Source organism: Vidua chalybeata, chromosome 9, assembly GCF_026979565.1.
Source record: "Vidua chalybeata isolate OUT-0048 chromosome 9, bVidCha1 merged haplotype, whole genome shotgun sequence".
NCBI lineage: Eukaryota > Metazoa > Chordata > Aves > Passeriformes > Viduidae > Vidua > Vidua chalybeata.
In genome coordinates, this window is record NC_071538.1 from 29,081,845 (window position 1) to 29,104,420 (window position 22,576).

A 22,576-nucleotide genomic window follows, 5' to 3' on the forward strand; every position below is an offset into this window, starting at 1 on the left:
AAGTAAGTTTCCTAATAATTTTTCATATAGTTCACGATTTCTGTAGAATGCTACTATATTCCCCTCTGTTGTTCCTTTTCCAAGTTCCCCAGTCAGTGCAGGATAAACAGTTTGAAAGCTGTGTGTTTTGGTGCTATGTGACCAAGCTGACCTTTTAGGTAACACACCTCCTTTATCACTGAACTGTTGTTTAAACTTATCTGTGATAAGAAGAAACTCAACTGTGTAGGGTGTCTCTCAAACCAGTGAATGCAGAAAAAGCTTTTTCTCCATTTTCTTAAAGCTAAAATGGCTGTACAGTGGAGAAAGATAAATCCAAAAATGCCGTATCAAACTATTTTGAAGGACAAAGTTGCTTCACGTTCATATTTAGGAATATGGTGCTCATAAATGCTTAGTTCTGTCTCAAATGCAGGTGCCCTTTTTGTTGCTCTTTTCCATTAACTGAGCTAAATTACATTACTTTTTTGATCATGTTTCTGTAGATCCAAACCAGAGAAACATGGGCATGAGAAGAAGCGACACCGAAGTTCTCGTGCTTTCCATGATGCGGATGGAAGATCCCAGGAAAAATCTCCAAAGAGAAGCAAAAGCCCGGATGGTTCTTCAATTCAAACTGAAAAGCAGAAGAAAATTGTGATCCAGTTTAAAGCCAAAGAAATCAAACATGGCAAAACCACCCGCACTCCTGATGTGGTAACTACCAGCAAGGAAAGGCATCGTTTTGATGGACTAGAAGGAAAAAGGCTCTGGCACAGCTTTGAACTTCAGAGGGACAAGGCACTGAAGAAAAAGAGAGAGAAAGCTGAACTCTGTAAACTCAAGCTAAAAGCAGAACAAGCTATGATAGAAAAGTTTAAGTCCTCTGTGTATGAGGTACCACATAAAAAGGCAGAGGGCTCAAAAAAGCGGAGTGAAGATGTCAGAATTCCCAAAAAGCCGCCTGACAGCTCTGCAGGGACTGGGCATGGTGATAGACCTGCCAGTAAGGAGTCAAGTGCATTATCTAGCTTCTGGGAAGAAGAGGAGGAAGAGGAATATAAGGACTTTGCAGAGAAAAAGAGGTGCACGAGTAAACACAGATCATCACACTCCTCATCCGAAGCTCCACCACGATGGGAATCTCGGAAGCGCAAGCAACACGGCACTCGTTCTCCTAAAGCTCCTGAGCACTCAGGAGCTAAAGAAGGAGACTTGGAAGCCACAGCATTGTGTTTTAAGCAGGTATTGAGAACTTAATGGCAGATTTATATGAGCAGACTGTCTTCTTACAGAATCCAGCCAGGTTTCATAGCTAACTAGGTGGATTTTTCTGATCCTAATGTAAACCTTGTTTCCATGTTCCTCAGCTAAATGTTAAACAGACCAGAAGAGTAAAGGTCTTGGGACTGTGTCTGCACAGATGCTTCCATGGCTTTGCTTTGCTGCTGGGGGTGTGGAATACTTCAGTTTAGGTATAAATCAGCTGATTTTTTGTTTTGAGCTGATACGGTTATTTCATTTTTTTTGAATGAATAAACTGAAGCAATGAAAACTTGCTGCCAGACAGAGCATTGCTAGTGCAGTGATGCCAGGAGAGCTTGGGGTAGATGTGGGATTAAATTGGTATGTGTGCTGCAGAATTTCCCTTTTATCTGTGACAGGTTTGTTTCTAAGAGCCAAACACAAGCTGGATCTTGAGCATGGGGTTTTTTTTGCTGTTGTTCTGGAGAAAATACCCAGCATCTTTGGAGATTCCAGTTTTTGTTAGGGTAGTGTGAGCATTTTGTGTGTATGCTAGGAGGTATTACAGGCAGAGCTGGGGAGTCGTTGAGGTTGGAAGGTACCTCTGGAGGTCATCCAGTCCAGCCCCCTTGCTCCAGCAGGGTCAGCCAGAGCTCATTGCCCAGGGCAAAGGATAGAGACTCCACAACCTCTCTGGGCAGCCTGGTCAAGCACCTTCAATTTAAAAGAAAAGGTGGGGGGTTAATATTCAGATGGAATTTGCTGTGTAATCCACTGTTATTTATTTAAAAGAAAGCCATGCATCTAAGCCCTATTAAAATGATACTGTAGATGCTAATAACTGTAGTTTATGTTCCCTATTCACTTGGGAGTACCCAGTGTTCTCTAAAAAGCCCTCTAAGGCATGTGTCCTGCTTGTTTCTAGAATGTTGAGGACCCCTGCACATCTGACTCCTATCAGGGAGGTGAGGTCAGAAAGCCTGTGCCTGTCCCAAAGGTGAGTGAGGGACTTGTTTAACACGGTAGGGCTGTATTCCAAAACTCCTGACATGGGGATCCCTTTTACCTCAGTATTCCTTGATATTTTGTGATATTGGTAGGATGTGTGTTTGTGGTGTTTTTAATTCTCCCTACAGAACTCTGAAGACTTTCCACCCCTTCAAGACAGTCAGAACACAGAAACAGACCAAGAGGTTGGTAATGCTTTCATTTAACACTTCTGTGTTGTCTTAAAGACCAAGGGCACCAAGGTTGTGTAACTGGACAGTTCCATGACCTTTCGTAGTATTTGGCATTGTTGACTCATGATCTACACTCAAATGTGGAGCATTTATTTTAAAAACTAAGCAAACTTGCTGAAGTGCTGCTAATCAGGAACTTTCTGAGATAAAGAGTGTCTTTTTGTTACCATATGCAACAAAAGGGCCTTCATAGTTGCTCACATGCTCCAGCTATCTCATTTTTCATCCTCTAACTTTTTAGTTGGAAGAGAGACATATTTTTTAAGAAGTGCCTGTTAGGAAACTTGCAGTTTGTTTAGCAAAAAAAAAAAAAAAAACAGCAAAGTTTTTGAATACCATGTAGAAAGGTCATAAATCTTTCTAGGCCATATTTTGGATGTTTTTACTGGAGAATATGTAGAAGTTCTCATGGATTTACATTTCCTGTACTGACTTAAAAATTTTCAGACATTTTGAGGCAATTTTAACAGCTTTAATGCAAAAATGTCTTTTTGGGGAATAATTATGAAGTGATTCCTTCCATTGGATTATACACATGCCCATTTTCTCACTGTAGATGCAGATCGTTGAAGACTTGCACGTTGCTCGTGTGGAGAAGAGGATGGCCCTGTCTGTAGTACAGACCTGTGGAGAACTTACAAGCATGGAGATAGATCTTCCAGAACAGGATTTAAATATTTCTGCTGGTATGTCATGATTGGATCTGCTTTGCTCTCTAGTTGCAACAAGTGATTACAGTTATTGATGGTCTGAGTAGGGAGCACACAACTGATTCTTTCTGCTGGTTTCTCTTTTTTCTCCTCTTTTCCCCTAGGGGCCTTTAGTTCTGGTCTGAACATCCTAGTGGTGATTGACACAAATATAATGATTAGTCACCTTGAGTTTGTGAGATCCTTGAAATCTGAGGACATACCAGGTATGCAAATATGTTCTGATGAGTAAGATATTGTAAGAAAAACAGATGCTGTAAGAGCTTCAGGCTACCTGAAGGAAACCAAGCCCTGGGCTCCTTAAAAAGGCAGCAGGTTTCATGCAGAGGCAGAAGGCACACACTTGAGAGCCTGGTTCTGTGAACCCAGACAAGCTGCATCTTAGGGAAACCTCACTTGTGGAAGCAGAACCTACTGTGCTTACAGCCCATGTACCTGCAGAGAATCATGGCAGATACTCCCAGGAATATGCTTGAATTCTTAGCAGTAAATAAGCCTTAGCACTTTCTAAGAACATAATTTAAGCATTCAACCCCTTACTGGTGATAACTCTGTTTTCTAGTCTACTTCTAGCATTTCTTTTTCTAGAAATATAAAACAATGGAAAAAGCTTTGAGCAGTCAGTCAGTGCTTTGTTTCTGTCTTGATAAAGGTGGCAGAAATTCCTGAGTAATTTCTCAGGAATTCAGAATGCAGACCCTGGCTTTAATATTTGCCTCTAATCTGCTGGGAAGCTGTTGGTTATTTAATATCTGCAGGATTAGGATTGTGCCTGTCAGTTCTTGGTAGGCACATCTGGAAACAGTCAGAATGCCTAGGGTGCTTTGATGCTTTCAGCTAATGAATACACTTATCCTAGCCACCTGGAAAATACCTTTCCTTAGGGCCTGAGAGATTTTCAGGAGTGTGTCAGGCTGTATTTCTCCTCCCAGGTTAGGAATGCTGCTGTCTTACATAGACTGAGATGCCTTTTTAGAATACTGCAACTCCCAGTGTCTGGTCCTGCACCAGACCCACTATGTTGAGAAGGCTGCTGATTCCCAGCCTATTTATGGTAAAGCAGGTGGTTATTAATGCATTTTTTTCAAAATTCTGTTCTCGTAATGTGAATGAGAAAGAAAACAGTTGAAGTATTTGTCATGGGGAGATCAACAGAACAGTTGTTAAACTTTTGATTTACCCCTGTATTTCACATAAAAGCTTTAAAGTTCAGGCCATACTTACCTACAAATAAAACCATGGTCCAATAGCCACACTTTCTGTTCCTGGCTTAGGAGTGCTGGTTGGCAAAGAACACAAGCCCTTGCTGGTTTTTTTTTTTTTTTTGCTGCTTGTTTTGGCACAGTGATGCTGTAGTCACTTGGGTGTGTGCAGCCTGGTATTCCAGCTGCTGTTTCACCTTGCTGCAACATCTTACAGTGGGTGTGTGCCAAGATAACTGGTGCAAATATGTGTTATTAATGTTGTCAAAGTATTCTGCTGATTAAAATTGTGTCTCCCTTTTGTTTTTCTGGTACTGTCACTTTTCTATGTAATCAGTGTAGTGCCAGATTGAGGTTAGATTAAAAGAGGGAAGTCAGCCTTTTTCAGCTCTTTTTCAAATGCTAGATTCTCTCAAGCAAGGATTATGAAAATTACTGGCAAAAAGGTGTGAACTTGCATAAATATGATGCTTGAATTGAAAGTTCTCTGTAGTAGTTTGTGTCGCTCCTGCAAATACCTTTTTTTATTTGTGGTGTTTTTTTTCTTTCCAGGAGTTGACAGACTTACATTAATAATTCCTTGGGTCGTCCTACAAGAGCTGGACAACTTGAAGAAGGGGAAAATGCTGCAGCATGTTCGGGACAAAGCTATCCCTGCAGTGCAGTTCATCTACAAGTGTCTCAAGAGCCAGGATTCCAAACTGTGGGGGCAATCCATGCAGCTGGCTTCTCAAAAAATATGTAATACATGTGCAATCCATTTGTGCTGGGTACTTCATCCTTGCACATCACCTAGTGGCAACCTTAGAATTCTGAGTTTAATAGGGACTTCTTCACTCTGCTGTTAGCTAATTAAAATGAGCTAATTTCTTACAGCAGCCTTCAGAGTATATCCAAGGCTGTGGCATGTGAATGTCTCCACTGTCTGTTGTTTTACCAGTTGTTTCTCACTTTCACCTTACACTTGTGTCCTTGTGTGGGGAATGTTAAATGTACAAAGAGCACCATGAGTGCTCTGAGTGTTTGTGAGGCTGAGTTGTGCCCACATCCCTCAGCTGGGTCTGCCCTGCCTTTGCAGATGGGCTGAGCAACGAGAACAACGACGACCGCGTCCTGCAGTGCTGCCTGCAGTACCAGAAGCTCTTCCCACAAGCTCTTGTCGTCCTGTGCACGTGAGTTCCTGGCTGCCTTTAGCTCTCCTGCCACACTGCTTGCAAATCAGGGCTTAAAGAAAGAGCACTTTCTGAAGTAAGCTCTTGGAAGGGCAATCACCTTCTTAAAAGCTAGAGGAGAAGGATATTACAAACTACTACAATTGGAGATGGAATCACCTTCATGAGCTTGAGCTTGAGGCCTGAAATAGAATTCAGTTTACTCAATATTCAATTTTAAAACTTGTTTAAACATAGGTTTCTCAGATTTTATTCTGGTTTCTCATAAAAAATATTGCTGAAGTTACAAAATAGAAAAAAAATATGTGAATTAAAGATTGAGATCCCATTAGAGACTTTATCTCTGTTTCCAGCCATGTGAGCAGAAGCAGTGAATGGGTTAATCTTAGAAAGAGGGAAGCTGGAGATGGATTTGCTGCTGTTCCTGTTTGTGAGGATAACAGCTGACCTCTGGGTATTGATTCAGAATTTGATACAAGCAGGTGAAGCCAGCTTGAAGGACTAATACTCCTTGGCTTTACTTGCTCTGGTCTTGGCTAGAACCAGTTCCTGCACTGTTCAATGAGTGGGGTTAAAACTCTGAGCACCATTTGGATTGTTCAAGCTGACACAGGTGGCTGCTGAAAATGCCATTTCAGTCACAGTATTCATAGGGTAGTGATGGTGATTTTAGGTTTCACTGATCAAAAAACAGGAGGTGACTTCAGAACTGGCTTTCATCCAAAAATCCCTTTATCCTCTACCAATATAAACAATGGGAATTTTTGAGAAAGTGCTGGGATGCAACTTTGTCCTGGATTTCTAAAGTAGTTCTGTTGGAGCAGAACCTCAGAGTGGCATCTGGGATAAAGATTTGGCCAGCAGAATAGTTAAAAAGGGTCTCAACAAGGAGAATCAACTGTAGCCATCAAATAAGATAGTACTGTCTTAGAATTATTGCCTGGTTTGCTTTCTGAGATCATAGCAACTAAGCATCACTGCTGTAATCACTGCTGTAGTAATTACAGCTATTGTTTTCTTAAACCTAGACTCTGAAACACTTCTCAGTATGTTTCTCATTTTTACTTAATTTTCTGATTTAATTTTTGAACTGCTTCTAATTGCTTGAGAAAGAGAACTTCATCTACATAATGAAGTACACAAAATAAGTTTTCCAAATACAGTGTGCTGCTTTTATTCCTTTGTTGACAGCAATTAATTATTCTCTAGGGATGATAAAAATCTGTGTAATAAAGCCATTGTGAGTGAGGTCAAGGCATTCTGCAAAGCTGATCTGGTCACTGCTCTGCAGAATGTGAATGCAAACAGGCCCCAGAACTCTGAGGAGCTGCAGCAGCCAAAGCAGGGTGAGTCTGTGGAATATGGTGATTTGTTTGGATATGGAGTTTGTAAAAATCAGTGGTGTAGAGGAAGAACAGTTACTACTATACCTTCAGTTTTCCTGTGCTTTGAATCCTTAGGAATGTTTTTTGTTTGGGGAAAGTTTTTTCAAAGGTTTTCTGAAAGTTTGAGATGTTAATTAAACCATTTGTCTCAGAGTTATAGGAAATTCAAATATTATGTATTTTTGTTTTATAGAAAAAAACACTGCATTAATTTCCTGTGTTTAGAGTAGTTTAAAAGGGAGTCCTGAACTTTTTGGGAATGAAGAAGGTTTTTTTCATTTTTCCAAAGATACAATTACAGCTCAGAGATCAGAAGTGATCCTCTTGTGCTTGCTGCTGGCTGTATATGATCTAAGTTATTTAAGGAAAAAGGAAATGTAGAGTAAGATCACTAATGAGTAATACTCTGGGGAAATAAACCTTCTTGGTTAGTAGCTCTTAATTAAAAATACACAGTACAAGTGGGTATAACTAGAAATACTTGAAACTTAATTAGGTGTAGCACATCTGCTTTATAAACCAAGGTGCAGTCTGTCTTTATTTATGGGGACAAGTTCTTCATGTGCCATCAACATGAATTAGATATAAACTCAGTTTCAGTAAATACCTTTTGTGTCATTGGTTTGACAGATACAGAATTTGAGAAGACAAGAGGTGATACTGGTTTTACTGCACAATTCCCAAATGTGCTTCCAGACCTTGAAAAGAACTTAGGAGAAGCTTTGTCTTGTATTTTGGAGACTGAAATGAAACTTGCATTTGGAAACCTGTGGATGGAGGTGGTTTCTTACATCATCTTGCTTGAATGTCCTTGGTATTTTATTGCTCTTAATACCTGTGCCAAGCCAAGCCCAAGTCATCCAGGTCCCTGATATCATTGACAGGGAACAGCTCAGTATTCACTTCTAATATTTCATTTTATAGCAAGATTATCCTGTTTGACCACTAGTGTGCAACACATGCAATATTTTAATGAGACAGTAACAGGGCTGCTGGTTTCTCAGTGTGAAGTTTCAGAGTTCTTTTTATTAGTGGCATTAAAAATCTGTTTCAGCTTTTCTACTCAAGTAAAACCCTGCACTGTAAGTACATCCTGCAAGAAATCATTCCATCATGTTTTGTATAATATCAGGGCATTTGTTGCAGGCATTTCTTCCCCACCAGAACTGTTCTTTCCCACTGTGAAACTGTTCACAGCTAAATTGATTCCAGTACAGATACAGAATGACAAGGGTACTAATGAGAACCTCTGAACATACTTGAAAAAGTATGGTTTGCAGAAGATAAATACCCATGTGCAAGGCACTTTCAAATTGTCCATGCTTTACTTTAGATTCCATTTTATAGCTGCTGGGGCATTGTTAAAACTTTAAATTTATTGCAGATAAGCCTCTATGGCTTTAAAAATCCCCCAAAATCATGGGATGACTGTTGTCTCCCAAGCTGCCCTGATTAGCTGCTAAGCTTTTAATCACTTCTGTATTCACTTAGTTAATTTCTTAAAACATATCTTCAAACACTGGTTTCACTTGATAGTAGTGAATTCTCAAGTTTTTTGCAATACACGTATGTTACTTCATGTGTAAATAGTCACAGTGTTTATTTTTACTCTGTAACAGTACTGGAAAATCAAAGGCATATTTACTGTTGTTCTTTTTGTTCTTGTTACTGTTGGCTTTTGTGCACAAGTAACTCATTAGATCAGTTTTGACATAAATCAAAAGTATTTAGAGTTTTTGAGGCACGGGGAACCACAAATCATGAGACTGATTGTGCATTACTTCTGAATGAGCACCACTGTTTAACCCATGGTGCTACTGAATCAAATCTTTATTAACAGATAAACTTGTTTAAATCTGGACATGGTCTTATTGAATTTCTCCTTCAGCAGTCACAAATCATCACATTCTTGAAGAACAGAGCAGTTGTGGGATGTATAGGAATATGTCTAAATGAAAACCAGCCTTTGAATTTATAATATACTCTCTTCCAGATCCTCTATCTGAAGCCACCATGGACCTTAGCAAACCTGCTGAAATGTTATAAAAAACACTGGATGGCTGTTTTTGGTTATGTGGTACCAAGGAGTTTACTTTCAACCATTGAATGTCTTTCTAAACACCTTTATGCAGGTAAGCCCTGAGAAAGTTAATGGTAAACTTGTAAAAAGCCTTCGTGTTCGGTTTGAGTTATGGAACTGACTGTGTGTATTAATGGTCACCAAAGTCCGAATTATTTTTAAAAACCAAATAATCCTTTTCCTTCCTTTGCCCCCATGTTATGTGTGACCAAATTATCTGCATTTACCAAAAAAATTATGGAGGAGCAAAGGATATTTAATATGTTATGTGAGGGCAGAGAGGTTTGTTTTAAATACTAGTTAACCAAAATAAAATCCCCACAAGAGGGTGGTGGGCATGGCCCCAAGGCTGTCAAGAGCTCCAGGAGTGTTTGGACAATGCTCCTAGGGATCCAGAGTGGGCTTGTTGGGGTGTCTGTGCAGGGCCAGGGGTTGGACTCCATGATCCCTGTGGGTCCCTACCCACTCAGGATATCATATGATTTCTTGGTTCTACCTCTTTGGGATATCGCTGTTCTGCAGAATTATTTTAGATATGCTAGTTGATCCTCATGCAAGATCCCAGGATAAATTTGGAAGACTTGGTTAAGGAGTGAGCAATCTCTTGCATGTTTCTCTGGGATTGTTGTACCTGATGCTTCTGAACCATTTTCCTAGGCTTTTCACATGCTTCTGTTAATCTAGGTATTTGAGTATTAAAGTTGCCTGACAAGACTGTTAAATCCTTACTTTTTTTTTTTTTCTCCCTCTTACATTAATGTCTAAACATCAGATAAACCATTTGACTCCTCAACAGTGCAGATCCTACTACAGGAATCCAAAAAATTGCTCCATGCTTTCAGCTGCAGGTCAGACTACAACGGTGTCCTGCCCCAGGCTTATGCTGAAGTGGCAAAACTGTGTGAGACCCTCGAGGGGGTAAGGGCAGCTTTGGTGTTTATCCACTTCACCCCATCCTCAAGTTGTTCTGTGCTCCAAACCTGGCTTGGATTTCTTAATTTTTCCCATCATTTCCACTGATTACTCTAGGAAATGTTTCTGGGGTGTTTTCAAAATGAAGAGACCTTGACTTTAACTTTTATTTTCATGCAGTGAATATCTGCTGATACATTTTTTTCCCTAATAAATGTGTTAGAATTGAAATGGTGACTGAAAACCATTATTTTATCTTCGTTTTCTATTGCATTTGTACCTGATGGGCCTTAGAGGTTAAACTTCTGATTCTCCTTATGACATGGGTTCCATACTGCTCATCTTAAGTGTGTTATTTCAGCTTTCATTGTCTTTGTAGCTGAAGAAGGGACTCCCTTGTATCACATGGTTTGTGGTGGTTGTCCTTGGCCCCTTTTGTGTTCTCAGAAGTTGGTCTTCACTCCCAGCTCAGCTCTTGAGTTGCTGTGGAGGAAATTCCAACTATCTTGGTTTATGGTTACTGTCAGTTCTGTATGTAATGACATAAAAACTGGAGTCATGAGCATTAATGAAATATTTGGATTTATGGGAAAGAAGATAGGTCAGAACAGCTGTAAAGAGTTCTTGGTGTCTTTGGAAAAGGATGAAAGGGAAAGAAAGGTCAGGAGTCACGTGTGCTGGGACCTCTGTGCAATGCAGTCAGTCCTGAACCTGATGTTCTGCTGTCACAAGAATCAGGCTCTGTCTGAAAACTTGTCAGGAAGGAAATTCCTCCCTGTCAGGGTGGGCAGGCCCTGGCACAGGGTGCCCAGAGAAACTGTGGCTGCCCCTGGATCCCTGGCAGTGTCTAAGGCCAGGCTGGACAGGGCTTGGAGCACCCTGGGACAATGGAAGGTGTCCCTGCCCATGGCAGGGGGTGGCACTGGATGGGCTTTAAGGTCCCTTCCAGCCCAAACTATCAAGAGAGGCTTTGGATGCAGAGACTGTAACCAAGGTGACTCAAAGAGTTCAGTCTTGATTTCTTGAGCATTGCTTTAAAAAAATCTGTAGTGTGTAGATTCTGGTTTTCTGAAGTTAGGAACCAAATACATTGATTATTTGTTTGCTGAACTGTTTTATAAGGTGAGGGCAGACAGTGAGCAGGATTTATCAGAAGACATCATGGTTCTTTCAGAAAATGCTGCGTGTGAAAAAATGGAAGCCACGATGCCTAATCTGCAAAGCACTGAGGAAAAAGAGCTACAGCCCAGCTTTCATGTGGCTCAGGAAAACAGGCACCAGGAAATCTGGTCGGTCCTGGAAGGTGTTTGGAACACCATGAATTTGTACAGGTACAGCTTGCTAAAGGGGCTCTGAACTAACACATAACCTTAGATAAATTTCAAACAAGCACACTTTGGAAACTCTGCTTTTTTGTCCATAATTAATCTAAATTAACCAAAAAAAAAAAATTGGTCAAAAAAAAATTGGACAACCTGTCACACAAAAGTTGGGAGCATGCAAATTGTTATGTCAGAGCTTTTTTATTAACTGCTTTCCTGTCTCTTCTTTATTTCTTTTGAATTTCAGTATTGAGCTATTCCAGAAGCTGGACCCCAGTGCAGTGACCATGGCTGCCAAGGCCTCGTTTGAGGAGGCTTTTTTGGGCCTGCAGAAGCTGTTGGCAGCAGTGAAGGACATCCGTGCGGGCATTGGCAGGTGAGCACTGCAGCTGGGCACAAAATGTGTGACAGGCACCTGAAGTCACAGAAGTCTGAAATATTTCAGCACCAAACCACTCTTTATTTTAGTGTGCTTGGTGACATGATTTGCAGTAAAAATCCTGTTGTCAAGGCTGCCTTGAACCATTGGTAGCAAAAGATCATGGAAGTGTTGCAGACGTGGAGATCTCTTGCAGGGAATTGCCTTCCATGCCTGGGATTTGTTTTCCAGTTTGAGCAGCAAGTCACCTCTGCTCAGGTGTAACTGGAGCTGTTAATGATTATGATTAATACATCGGTTTTGATGGCAGGAACTTTGAATAATTCAGGGCATTTATGTTTCAAATGTGAGGCCCACTCAGATGCGGGCAAAGTTCCAGTAGAGTGAAGGATGTAAAGTTTTGGGGCTTTGCTGTTCCCAGTTCGAGTGCTCTTCGTGACAGCCATAAAAACAACAGTCACCTGTATTCTCTCTATAGGCAGGATAATATTCCCTCTGTCTTCATAGAATCACAGAATCTCAGAGTGGTTTGAGTTGGGAGGGACCTTAAAGCCCATCCAATCCCACCCCTGCCATGGGCAGGGACACCTTCCACTGTCCCAGGCTGCTCCAACCCTATCCAGCCTGGCCTTGGATACTTCCAGGGATCCAGGGGCAGCCACAGCTTCTCTGGGCACCCTGTGCCAGGGCCTGCCCACCCTCACAGGGAAGGATTCCATCCCAACAGTCCATCTAACCCTGGCCTCTGGCAGGGGGGGAGCCCCATCCCTCCAGTTTTTTTTTTTACAGCACAAAAAATTGGAAGTTTCAGGAAGAATAAGGAACCTCCTGTGTTGTCTTGGCTTAGTCCTTTTTTCATGGCAGTGAAATAATAGATCCATTCAAAGAATTACAGTTTCTCTTTCAAATGTAAATGATCAAAATACTGTAAAATCAGAAGCAGAAAAACATGGGTAGAAAAGAGAGCTTGAGCAGCTGAGTGCTGATGGATTCAATTTATTGGTGGTGGGGTTTTTTCCCTCTAAGGAAATTCTTTCAATAAAGTAGGCTGCTGCTAAACTTTGCTCTCTTCATTCTGATGCTAAAGTTTTTGCAACAGATCCTGTGGTATCAGTTTATAGATGTGGTGGATGAGATTAAATGGGAATATGGAATATTCAGAATGGTTATTTTTGTGTTGCAGAGGTGTTTCATTGAAAACTGTTGGTTTTCTTTGTGGGAGAGCTCTGTAAAAATAAAAGCTCCTAATAATAAATAAAAATACACAGGCTGATTGTTGGAATGGAGTAGTTTTCCTGGACATTTTGGAAATGCCTGCTCTGATGTGCAGGTTTGCAGTAGGTGGCATCGTGGAGCAAGAAATGGGGAGAATTTGCACCAAGCATTTGCTGCATTGGCCTTGAGTGGAGGGATTTAAGGGACTTGGAGAGTTCTGAGGAGCTTTTCCAAAGAGCCAGGAGCCAGGTTAATGTCTCAGTGAAGTTTTATGAATATTACAAAGTATTAAAGCAAAAATTCAGAAGTTTTCATAGAATCAGAATGGTTGGGGTTGGAAGGGACCTTAAAGCTTATCTGTTTCTACCCCCTGCCATGGGCAGAGACACCTCACTTTCATTTTGCTCTAAAATGACCTTGCAGCATATTTATTTTTCTTGATTTTTGAAAAAATGCCTCTCAGTGACTTAATCTGATGGCATGATTGCAGAAAAGGAGGCACTGGAGAAAAAATAGTGAGAAAGTTCCGTCTTCAATATTTGGAGGTAACACAGCTTTTAGTGATAAAATACAGCTGATTCTGTGGTACCTTCTCTTCCCTGCTGTCCAGAACAAAGAAGAGAGAAAATATCTTGTGAAAATTTGGAAGTTTCACCAGTAAATTATGTTTAAAAGTTTAGATTTTCAGATTGTTAAAAACAACTAGAAAAACATGATAATGCTTTTTGAGATAAATGTAATGGTACCCTTAATCATAAAAAAGTACTACACCAGTGGTGCTTGATGCCCAGAACATGTTAATGACAAATACAGGTACAGAAAAGGAAAAAAAAAAAAAAAAAGCTATTTCATTGAAGAAGTGTCAGTAACAGCTTTTGGCATGTTACCCTGTTCTGGTAATTTCTGTAACACTATGCAGATTTTTTTTATTTTGTCCTGATTTCTTCCTCTAACAGCACTGGTAGCAGAGTGGTGTTTGTATTGCACAATTCTGCATGCCAGCAATGATGGCCTTCAGCTCTGAAATGAAGAATAATCAGTACAGTTAGCATATTCTAACTATATACCTTTACTATTGGTAATGGCCAAAGGCTATGAAACCTCTGAAATTTAAGCACCCAGTAAAATTGTGAAACCATGACATGGTTTTAAATAATTTTGGATTGAGGATTTGTGAGTGTTCTCACTGCTGTTTTATATTTGTGTTTGGGTTGGGTATTATTTTGAACCAGTTAATTGGGGCACCTTATTTAAGGTCTCTTAAATTAACCCTTTAAAATAAAATAGAGGTTTTCATTAGCTGATGATTGCCTCAGCTGAATAGAACTTGTGATTCTAAGCTTCTGTATGCAGCCCTAGGGAATTGGACATTGTCTTCATGTCTCCTGCCAGGTTTCTTTCAGATAAGAAATCCTTGTTCATAGGAAAGAAAGAAAATTCAGTCTCGGGTGAATTGATGCAGTTATTTCAAGTTGGATTTTTTTCTTTTCATCTCTTGGCTAAAAAAGAATTCTTTTGTTCATATGCCAGCTTGAAAATCACTCACAGATTATAGCATATACACTTAGTTACAGGCCTCCTAAATATTTATACTAATATGCTGTCACCTGTAAAATATTTGTCTGTTACTGACTGCATAAGGAGCCTGAGTTCCTTTTCTAATATTTTATCTAAATTGAATTTCTCTTGCACTCCCAGTGGTTTGGAAAAATGTGAATTAGTCCAGGACTCTGTAAACATTTGTAAATTAAAAGTGTAATTTCTTAAGATTTCAGTAGTGTAGGAGAGTGTTACTATATCAGAACTGATCACTGAATTGAAATAATTTAGAAACAATTCTGCAGTGATACTAGTTTTAGTACAGAATTCCTCAGATGCAGAGAAACTGTGTCCTCTTTATTTTTTCAGCTGGTCAGTGGAGGAATTGAGGTCTCTTCTCCTTGATGTCTCAATAGAGAATTGTCTTCATTCCCTTAGGCTCTTGTGTCAGTTAATAATTTCTGCCATAAAGTCCCAATAAAATCTCTAGATGAAGAGCTCTGTCATTAATCTTCTCTGCACACAGTCTCTTTTTGGAAGTAAAATGGAGATTAGCTCCGTGTTCAAGAAGTATCAGACATTCCAATCACCACTTGCTTCATCTTTTTGGTTTTGTGCATTTAGGTGAAACCTGGAACTGAACTAACCTGCAGCCCTCTCTGCTGCCAGGCCCAAATTGGAATGTTCTGTCGTGCTGATTTTAATGACAGCTGTAAGAAACAAAGCTCAAACAGGGCTGGAAGTGGGCAGTGCTCCCCAAGGGGCAGGGCAGAGGTGCTGCTGTGCAGCTGCTCATGCCATGGTGCCTTTAGAGCAGTCTGAAAAGCGGGAAGGTTTCAAACATGGGCTTGTAGAAGCCATGGTGCTTTGAGCCTGTAGAGCCAGGGGTGCCAGCAAGGGCTGATGGCCAAGACATCTCTGCAGGGACAGAAAGCACGAGCTTGGCTTTGGTGGATTTCCCAGCTGGCTGCTGTGGAAGCTGGCCCTGGCCTGTGCTGGTGGCTGTAACCCCACCCCTGGTGCAGCACCGTGAGGAATTGGGACTGAGCCCCAGGGAACTTTGGGGTTTCCATGTCCCGTCACCTTGGCTTCCTTGATGTTCAGGCAGTGAGGTTAAAAGGGGCTGTTAATGGTGAGGCTGCCTTTTCTGCCATCAGATGCCAGCCTTTTAGATGGAGCTCTGGGTTTGTTAACTGGTAATGCTCTGTGCCAGCCCTGCCAGCCTGAGCTGTGACAGAGGGACAGCTGAGTGGGACAGGCCCAGGGGCAGAGCTTCCCCCGGGTGTCACAGGGGATTGCACAGAGTCCCACCAGACCTCCCTTGTTCCTGCCCTCATGGGATCTTGGAGCACCTGGAAGGCTGGCCTGCTTTCACTGCCACTTGGCTTATGGGCTGGGCTTTTTCACTTCTACTTGGTAAGTTCATTTCTGGTCCTTTCCAAATAGGCTTTGCTTTCTCACAGGTCTTCTCTGTGCACATTTTGATCTATTTCCTATCCATTTCTGTTTATTATTGTATCTTACTCCTTGTGTTTGGCATCCGATGAGTGACAGGACAGGAAATAAAGAAACATTGGGAGTGATTTGGGAAGCACTTGAGATAAAATCACCAAGTGTGACTGTCTCCTTTTCCCCTCCTGCCCCCAAGACAGCATTTAACCTCCAGTTGGTGGCAGATGTCCACAGTCATTTCTTGTGTCTTTCTATGACATTCCCTTCTTTACCTCACATGCTCAATATTTCCAGAAAACTCTGTGGAGCCACACTGGAGTTCCTAGGTTGAAGCTGAAGTACAGAATGGGGGGTGTTGTAGTGTGGTTCTGCAAGGCTGTGCTGATGGAAAGGCCAAGTGATTCCATGGATTTCCACCCTCTGCTTTTGAACCAGTGTGGAGAGAGGAGCAGCAGTGGTTGGTGTTGTAGTGCTGAGGTTCACATGGCTGCTTAGAACAGTTGGATGTAAAAGCCCTTTGCTTCATGGATTACTGATTTAGAGACAGTTCTCTAGACATGCTTCTGTAGTTGAGGCAGACGTTTTATCACTGAGAAACTTCCATGGAAACGAGGGCAACTTGATTTAATGAAGTAATGGAGGCAGAATCAATGCTCCTACAGACAGGTCCAGCTTTCCCAGTGTATGCCTTCCCTTAAAAAGTCCATTTTCCATAGCACAGGCTGGTGGCTACAGGTGATGAAAGGAACATGAAGTGATAGAAAGCAGTAGGGAGCAGTGATGCTGAGAAATCACTGCTCTGCAGACAGGCATGTGTCAGTTTTGTACAGAAAAATATATTCCCAGACTGGAGCTGGTATTGCAGCCCCTCTAGCTGCAGACAGCACCAGGCTATTTCATGAGTGCTGACCTGTTGGGAATCTGTGGGGGGAGTTATGGTGCCAGCTCTTCCCTCAGCAGCTTCCCAGGGCTCTGTATGGAGTGAGGGCTCTCTCCTCAAAACAACAAATCTCTTCTATTTAGAGCTGCTATAAAAGTTGGAGCCAAATGTCAGACTTCTCATTCCACAGTACAAACCCAGAAACCATTGGCATCATCCAAGCAAAGGCCATAAAATGAGGTACAGAATTTAACATTAAGTTACTTGCCTGATTAATTACACAATTTGGTTTTTTTCCCCAAAGAGCTGGAGGCACAATGGGTTTGTCCATACACCTGAGATCTTGCAGGGATATGCTTGAGTGTGTTCCCTCCATCCTTCCTCTGGAGAGCTCCCATGGCCAGGTTTTTCACTGGCAGCCCCATCACTTACCCATGTGTATCCTTGGCACAGCAGGAAGAGCAGGGATGCACAGATTTTGCACCAGCATTTTGTGATGGCCTTGGGGTGAGATTATTCATAACACCTTAGCTTTTATGTTGTGTCCACTTGTGCATCCAGGCTGATGGCAGCAGTCAGGCAGTTTCTGCCTGGACTGGAGGGAATGATTCCATGAGGAATCAGCCTCTCCCAGGCTTGGGATGCTCTGCTCCTGCTGCTGCTGCAGGTGCTGGGTGTGATAGGCAGGGCTGGATAGCCTGGAGCTGCTGGGGAGGGAGAATGGGAGCTGCTGTGGGGGGCAATGGGAGCTGCTGTGGGGGGCAATGGGAGCTGCTGTGGGGGGCAAGGGGAGCTGCTGTGGGGGGCAATGGGAGCTGCTGTGGGGGGCAAGGGGAGCTGCTGTGGGGGGCAATGGGAGCTGCTGTGGGGGGCAAGGGGAGCTGCTGTGGGGGGCAATGGGAGCTGCTGTGGGGGGCAAGGGGAGCTGCTGTGGGGGGCAATGGGAGCTGCTGTGGGGGGCAAGGGGAGCTGCTCTGCAGTTGCAGCTGCCAGGATTCCCAGCATTTCCATGGAGGGTTGCTGGCAGCTTCTCCCTGCCGGGGTTTTCCGCTGTCAAAGCCGATTGTCGCTGAGGTGCCTGGGGAAGGTTCTGAGGTGTTTTTAGGCAGAGCAGCCAGTTGGTTCCCTTCCTGACTCGTAGTTGGCAGGTTTAAGGCAAACATTTTGGGTACTGCTTCTTAGGAAGTGGAGGGAAGAATGCATGACTAATTTTTGGTGATAATTCCTATGAAAAATGATGAGAAAAAGCAGTTCACGCTCTGCTTTTAGAGTGGACTCTACAATAAATCCTGTGCTGTGTCATGGTCTTCCAGCCTGCTTCAAACACAGGGTCCTTTAACTGGTATTTTTAAACTTATTCTGTTACTTTCCTGTTTTTTTCAATTCCTAATTAATTCATTTATAAATGGAGCTTACAGCTTGCAAGAGGAGGGAGAGAATTTGGGCACTTTCCCATGGGAAAGTAAATAGAGCTTTCCCCAAAAGATTTTCTTTTTCCAAGTCCACTCATTATCTTAATCATGATTTAACTATGTAAGACTTAAAAATCCAGAATTTTCTCAGTATTTCTTAATATATATATAAGGTGTTACTTGTGTTTCAATTTTGTGATGATATTGAGGTACATTTTGCAGCATTTAAGAGGGTTCTGCTTTTCCTGGTAAATGCAAATGAAGTTACACTGAGGTGGAACTGAATTGTATCTGCCTGAATAGATGAGGATAATTAATTTTGTTAAAAAACAGCTTCTTTACTGGATTGGGTTTGGAGCCTTGTGGAAAAGGGTGTCCATCAAGGTGCTTCATGAAAGCCACCTCTCTTCAGCTGCTACATCCCATTGGCCCTTGGCTGGATTGGGTGGGAATTGGTGATTATTAGAAGTAGCAAAAATGGAAAGTGAGCTGCAGCATTTGGGCTGCATGTGGGAATCTGAAGGGAATGAGTTAAAGCTGGGGTGGGAATGTTGTGTCTTAGCCCATGGGCCTCACTGGTGGGCACCAAAGGGCTTTCAATTAGTGCTGGGTTTCCTCCCTCCTCCCTCATTCAGAAATGGCTCACAAAAACATGGAGGGAATTTTTAATTAGAAAAAGCCTCCAGAAAAGTCCTCACAGAAATAATAACCTCTTTAATTCTGTTAGAGTAGTGGAAGGGAAAATTCTTCAAAGTTCATAATTTCCTTTTTGTTCAAGTAATTTTTTTTCCCTTGAAGATTTCTGACTTATTTTTTTAACTCTTTCATAGACTCCTTTTCTACTTGCTTTAAAGCATCCCCAAACTTTTCTTTTTCAGAATTTTAACCCCAACCAGCAGTTTCCAAGATATTTGGACCCTCTATAGCTTCCTCAGAAGACATGAGGTATGACTTTTTTTTGGTGTTTGATCACTTCACTTACAGCTTTTATTTCAAGCTCTGGCGTCCTGTCTCATCACTGTATTTCCATTAAGAATTTTGATTCTTTGCTCTTATTTATTAGTTGTTGAATATAAAGATAGATTTTGGTTGGATTTCAACAGGTATTTGAAATATTCATGTGATTTGCTGAGTGCTCACTTGGTGTGAATGACTTGCTGTTGAGAGTAAAAAGCCTTGAAATTAATGTTTTCAGTATAATATTTCTGTTTAATATGTTACATATTTCAGGCTTGCAGTGCTCTGCTGTGCAGAGAAATATGTTTGGGGTTTGGGCCTTCACATATATTTTTGGAATAGATGCAAGTCGGAGCTTACTTCATTTGAGATACACACATATATATCTATATATATGTATATGTAAATAAAACTATAGGGTGACTTAAGAGGGGAAGAAAAATTATTGAAGGTCTTCTAGATTTGTGCAGAAGTGGTTAGATAATGGGGATGGAATTTGTAATACTAGATTTTATTACAGGATGACTTTTTAAAATGTACTGTCTCAACTTGAGAGCCTGCTAGGGAATACATGAGCTGTATCTGCTATTCCTACTGTATAATTGTAGAAGACATGTGATACTTGATGAATGACTATATTCATTCTTTCTTCTTTGTTTTAGATCAATAACAGCCTGAAATTCAGTGCTGAGGAGCTGTATGAATGTGTTTCACAGGAGCCCTACAGGTGAGCCAGTTACTGACCCCACTGGGGGCTTGAGGCAGCTTTTTCACCTGTATTAACCAAGGTACCATGAGAGGAATCATCTGGGTCAGTAAAAATCCCCCTTTGTAGGAATAGTGTAGGGAAAATAAATGGGGGATTTTTTAAATTCCCTTTTTAATTTTAATGCCTGATTAACACAGAGCATAACAGGACAGGAATTAAATTGGACTTGAGGCATCAGTGCCTACATGGTGAATTTCAGCTGATGGAGGTGAGGTGTTGAGCCCTCTTTCCTCTGCCAGTGGTTTCTGGCTCATTTCTTTATGAATTTGTGTCACTGACGGTTTGTGAATCCAGGCTCTGGGAGGTTTCTAAAATGCCATCATGGATTTTTAATAATTCTGAGCTGGCTAATAAAGGACAGGTAACTGGATTTTGCTGTTGTGTGGATATGAATGAGCTGTCACTGGCCTGGATCAGCTGAGTGAAAGGCTGGAGGGTGAATTACTCTAAAAAGCTTCCCTTTGCCTGGATTCATTCTAGGTCCCTGAATCTTCTGTGAAGTTCAGTGTGCAGATTGCAAGATCAGGAGACAAAGTTATTCAGGGAGGAAGACATTCAGTATTTGTATCAGTAATAAAAAATAGTTTTAAAGCTTCACTCCCACAAGTTGATGATTCTAGACCTGTATTGATACAGTCATAAAGAAAACAGTGTGTGGAAATTTGTGCTCAGCAGAGTAAAACAGGTGCTTTGGAGACTTCCCTGGCAGCCCTCAGGCTGTGCTTGGGAAACTCACTGATTGGGGTTTTCTTCCTTTTTTGAGGAGCAGCTTTTAAATGGTGTTTTGAGAAAGAATCTTTTGCAAACTGAAGTTAGGGCATGTTTATATGTGATCAGGTCGAGATTACTCTTTTGAAAGGGTCTAAGTTGTAAGGGGGTGTATCCAGATCCTTATTTTGAGCGTGGAGTACAGGATGTGTCAGTGTATGAAGGATGGTTGAACTGAACCTTCCAGAATCCCAAATCTCTGCAGAAGGTTGGTGTCAGTGACGTCTCCTGACAATTGTTCCACTTTACCTGCCCTAGAAGGGAACAGGAGTTCAGCTGTGGGTTGGCTGTTGTAAGGAGCTCATGTGAAATCCTCTGATTTAGCAGCTGTAGTGCAAACGTCAGTGCTGCTGCTTGAGTTTAATGGAAACGTCCTTGAAAATTTAAGGAGTATTGGTAAAGATTCCTGTTCTGCTGTGTCCTGCTAACCTTTCTCTCCTGTCTCCCAGGGAGAGGCTGGAAGTGGGCTGCTGCCAGCTGGCACAGCTGGAGCAGACGCTGGAGCAGTGCCAGGCGTCCGTGCAGAGGGAGGCCGAGAGCCGGGGCTGGCTCTGACCCGGGCTCAGCCGCGTGAGCTCCGCCTCCTCAAGGGGAGCAGGCAAGTGCTGGAGGAGCCAAAACCCTGCCGGCTTTTCTTCTCGAAGGTGCTGGTTTGAGTTGGAGTTGAAGGGAAAACTCAGTTTCACGTGGACATTAAATGTTGGGATTTCTGCTGAGAATTCTATTCACTACTAGAATGTTCTGTCTTGAGTGAGGGTGCTGCTGGATGGCCATGGATAGCCAGGAGAAGCAGGGCTGGTATGGGATTTAGCAGCTGTGCTGTGCTGCTGAGCATCCAGCGTTCCTGTGAGGAACTGAGCTGTTAATGGCTGTATAGGAAAACCCCTCTGTTTGTTTTGCTGGTTCAGTCCCAGGTGAGAGAAAGGAATCTGTTGTGTCACCCAAGGGTAGGAAGTAGCTGAGTGCAAGGCCGGGAATGAAGGACTGACCCACAGACACAACACGTGTGTCCTGTGCAGTGAAGGCTTCAGAGACGATGTAGAATGGGCGGAAGAGCAGGTTGATGCTTATTTTTCCTTAAAGACAAAACAGACCCCCCGCCTTCACACAGGTGATTGTCCCATACCCCTTTTCAGAGGAAAAGGGCACGTCTCCTTTGTTTAAGCAGGCACTTTATCTTCATACAGTGGAAACCTGCTAGCAGTGCTCTTAGGGAAACTCCTTATCCTGCTCTTGCCACATCCTTCTGGAAGGTGGGCCTGGGTCCCCCCTGCTCTCCAGGTGACATTCCTCTCTGGCTGCACTGGTGGTTGCTTTCCAGAACTGCTTCAAGTCCATGAAACTTTCCAAAAGCCATTTTCTAAGGCCTTTAATGCTACCTCTTCTTGTATGTATTTGTACAGAGATGAGCTGACTGGCAAAGTTCTGAAGTGTCTATTTTGATATTAACTTTTGGATGTATTTGTAAATTCTTGATTGTAAAAATGTAATTTATTGTTACATTAAACAGTGGTTAATTCTGAGTGGCTCTGCCCAGTCCCTGTGGATTCAAGGCAGTGCAGTCCTGCCCAGGCCCCAGTGGCAGGGAGTGAGGTGGAATTCCTGTTGGAGCACAGTGGCTGTGCAGGGGTGTTTCCATGGGGGTTCTCCAGGAGCAGCATGGGGACGTTGGCTCAAAGGTGCTGTGAGTTGTGGTTGTGTGTCCCAACCCTGGCCCAGCTGCAGCACATGCTGGCTGTGCTCTCTGGGCAGCTGGCTGGGAAGGGCTGTTGTGGAGGACAAGTCTGCCTGCAGAGGCTGGTGTGCAGGAATTTCCTGGGCCTGGTGTGTTTTCCCACTCCCATGGGAAGCTGGAGCAGCGAGGCTCCTGCCCCACTGCACAGAACCTGGCCTAGCACCAGTGTGGCTCATCCCTAAAGGTGAAGGTGCAGCTTTGCACCTCTGTTGTGCATTTGCA

At 42.3% G+C, this 22,576-nt stretch overlaps 1 protein-coding gene across 1 annotated transcript in view; it reads left to right on the forward strand.

Annotated features, from left to right (window-relative positions):
• Window positions 1-22,142, forward strand: part of SWT1 (SWT1 RNA endoribonuclease homolog) — a 25,557-nt gene extending 3,415 nt beyond the window's left edge. The window contains 16 exon segments of the mRNA XM_053949888.1: window positions 486-1,224; window positions 2,150-2,221; window positions 2,361-2,417; window positions 3,022-3,151; window positions 3,280-3,381; window positions 4,930-5,118; window positions 5,456-5,549; window positions 6,759-6,895; window positions 7,565-7,713; window positions 8,928-9,066; window positions 9,787-9,932; window positions 11,049-11,257; window positions 11,496-11,624; window positions 19,004-19,070; window positions 19,745-19,809; window positions 21,069-22,142. Coding sequence (XP_053805863.1) covers window positions 486-1,224; window positions 2,150-2,221; window positions 2,361-2,417; window positions 3,022-3,151; window positions 3,280-3,381; window positions 4,930-5,118; window positions 5,456-5,549; window positions 6,759-6,895; window positions 7,565-7,713; window positions 8,928-9,066; window positions 9,787-9,932; window positions 11,049-11,257; window positions 11,496-11,624; window positions 19,004-19,070; window positions 19,745-19,809; window positions 21,069-21,174 — 2,530 coding nt within the window. The 3' untranslated portion in view covers window positions 21,175-22,142.
• The last annotated feature ends 434 nt before the right edge of the window (window positions 22,143-22,576 follow it).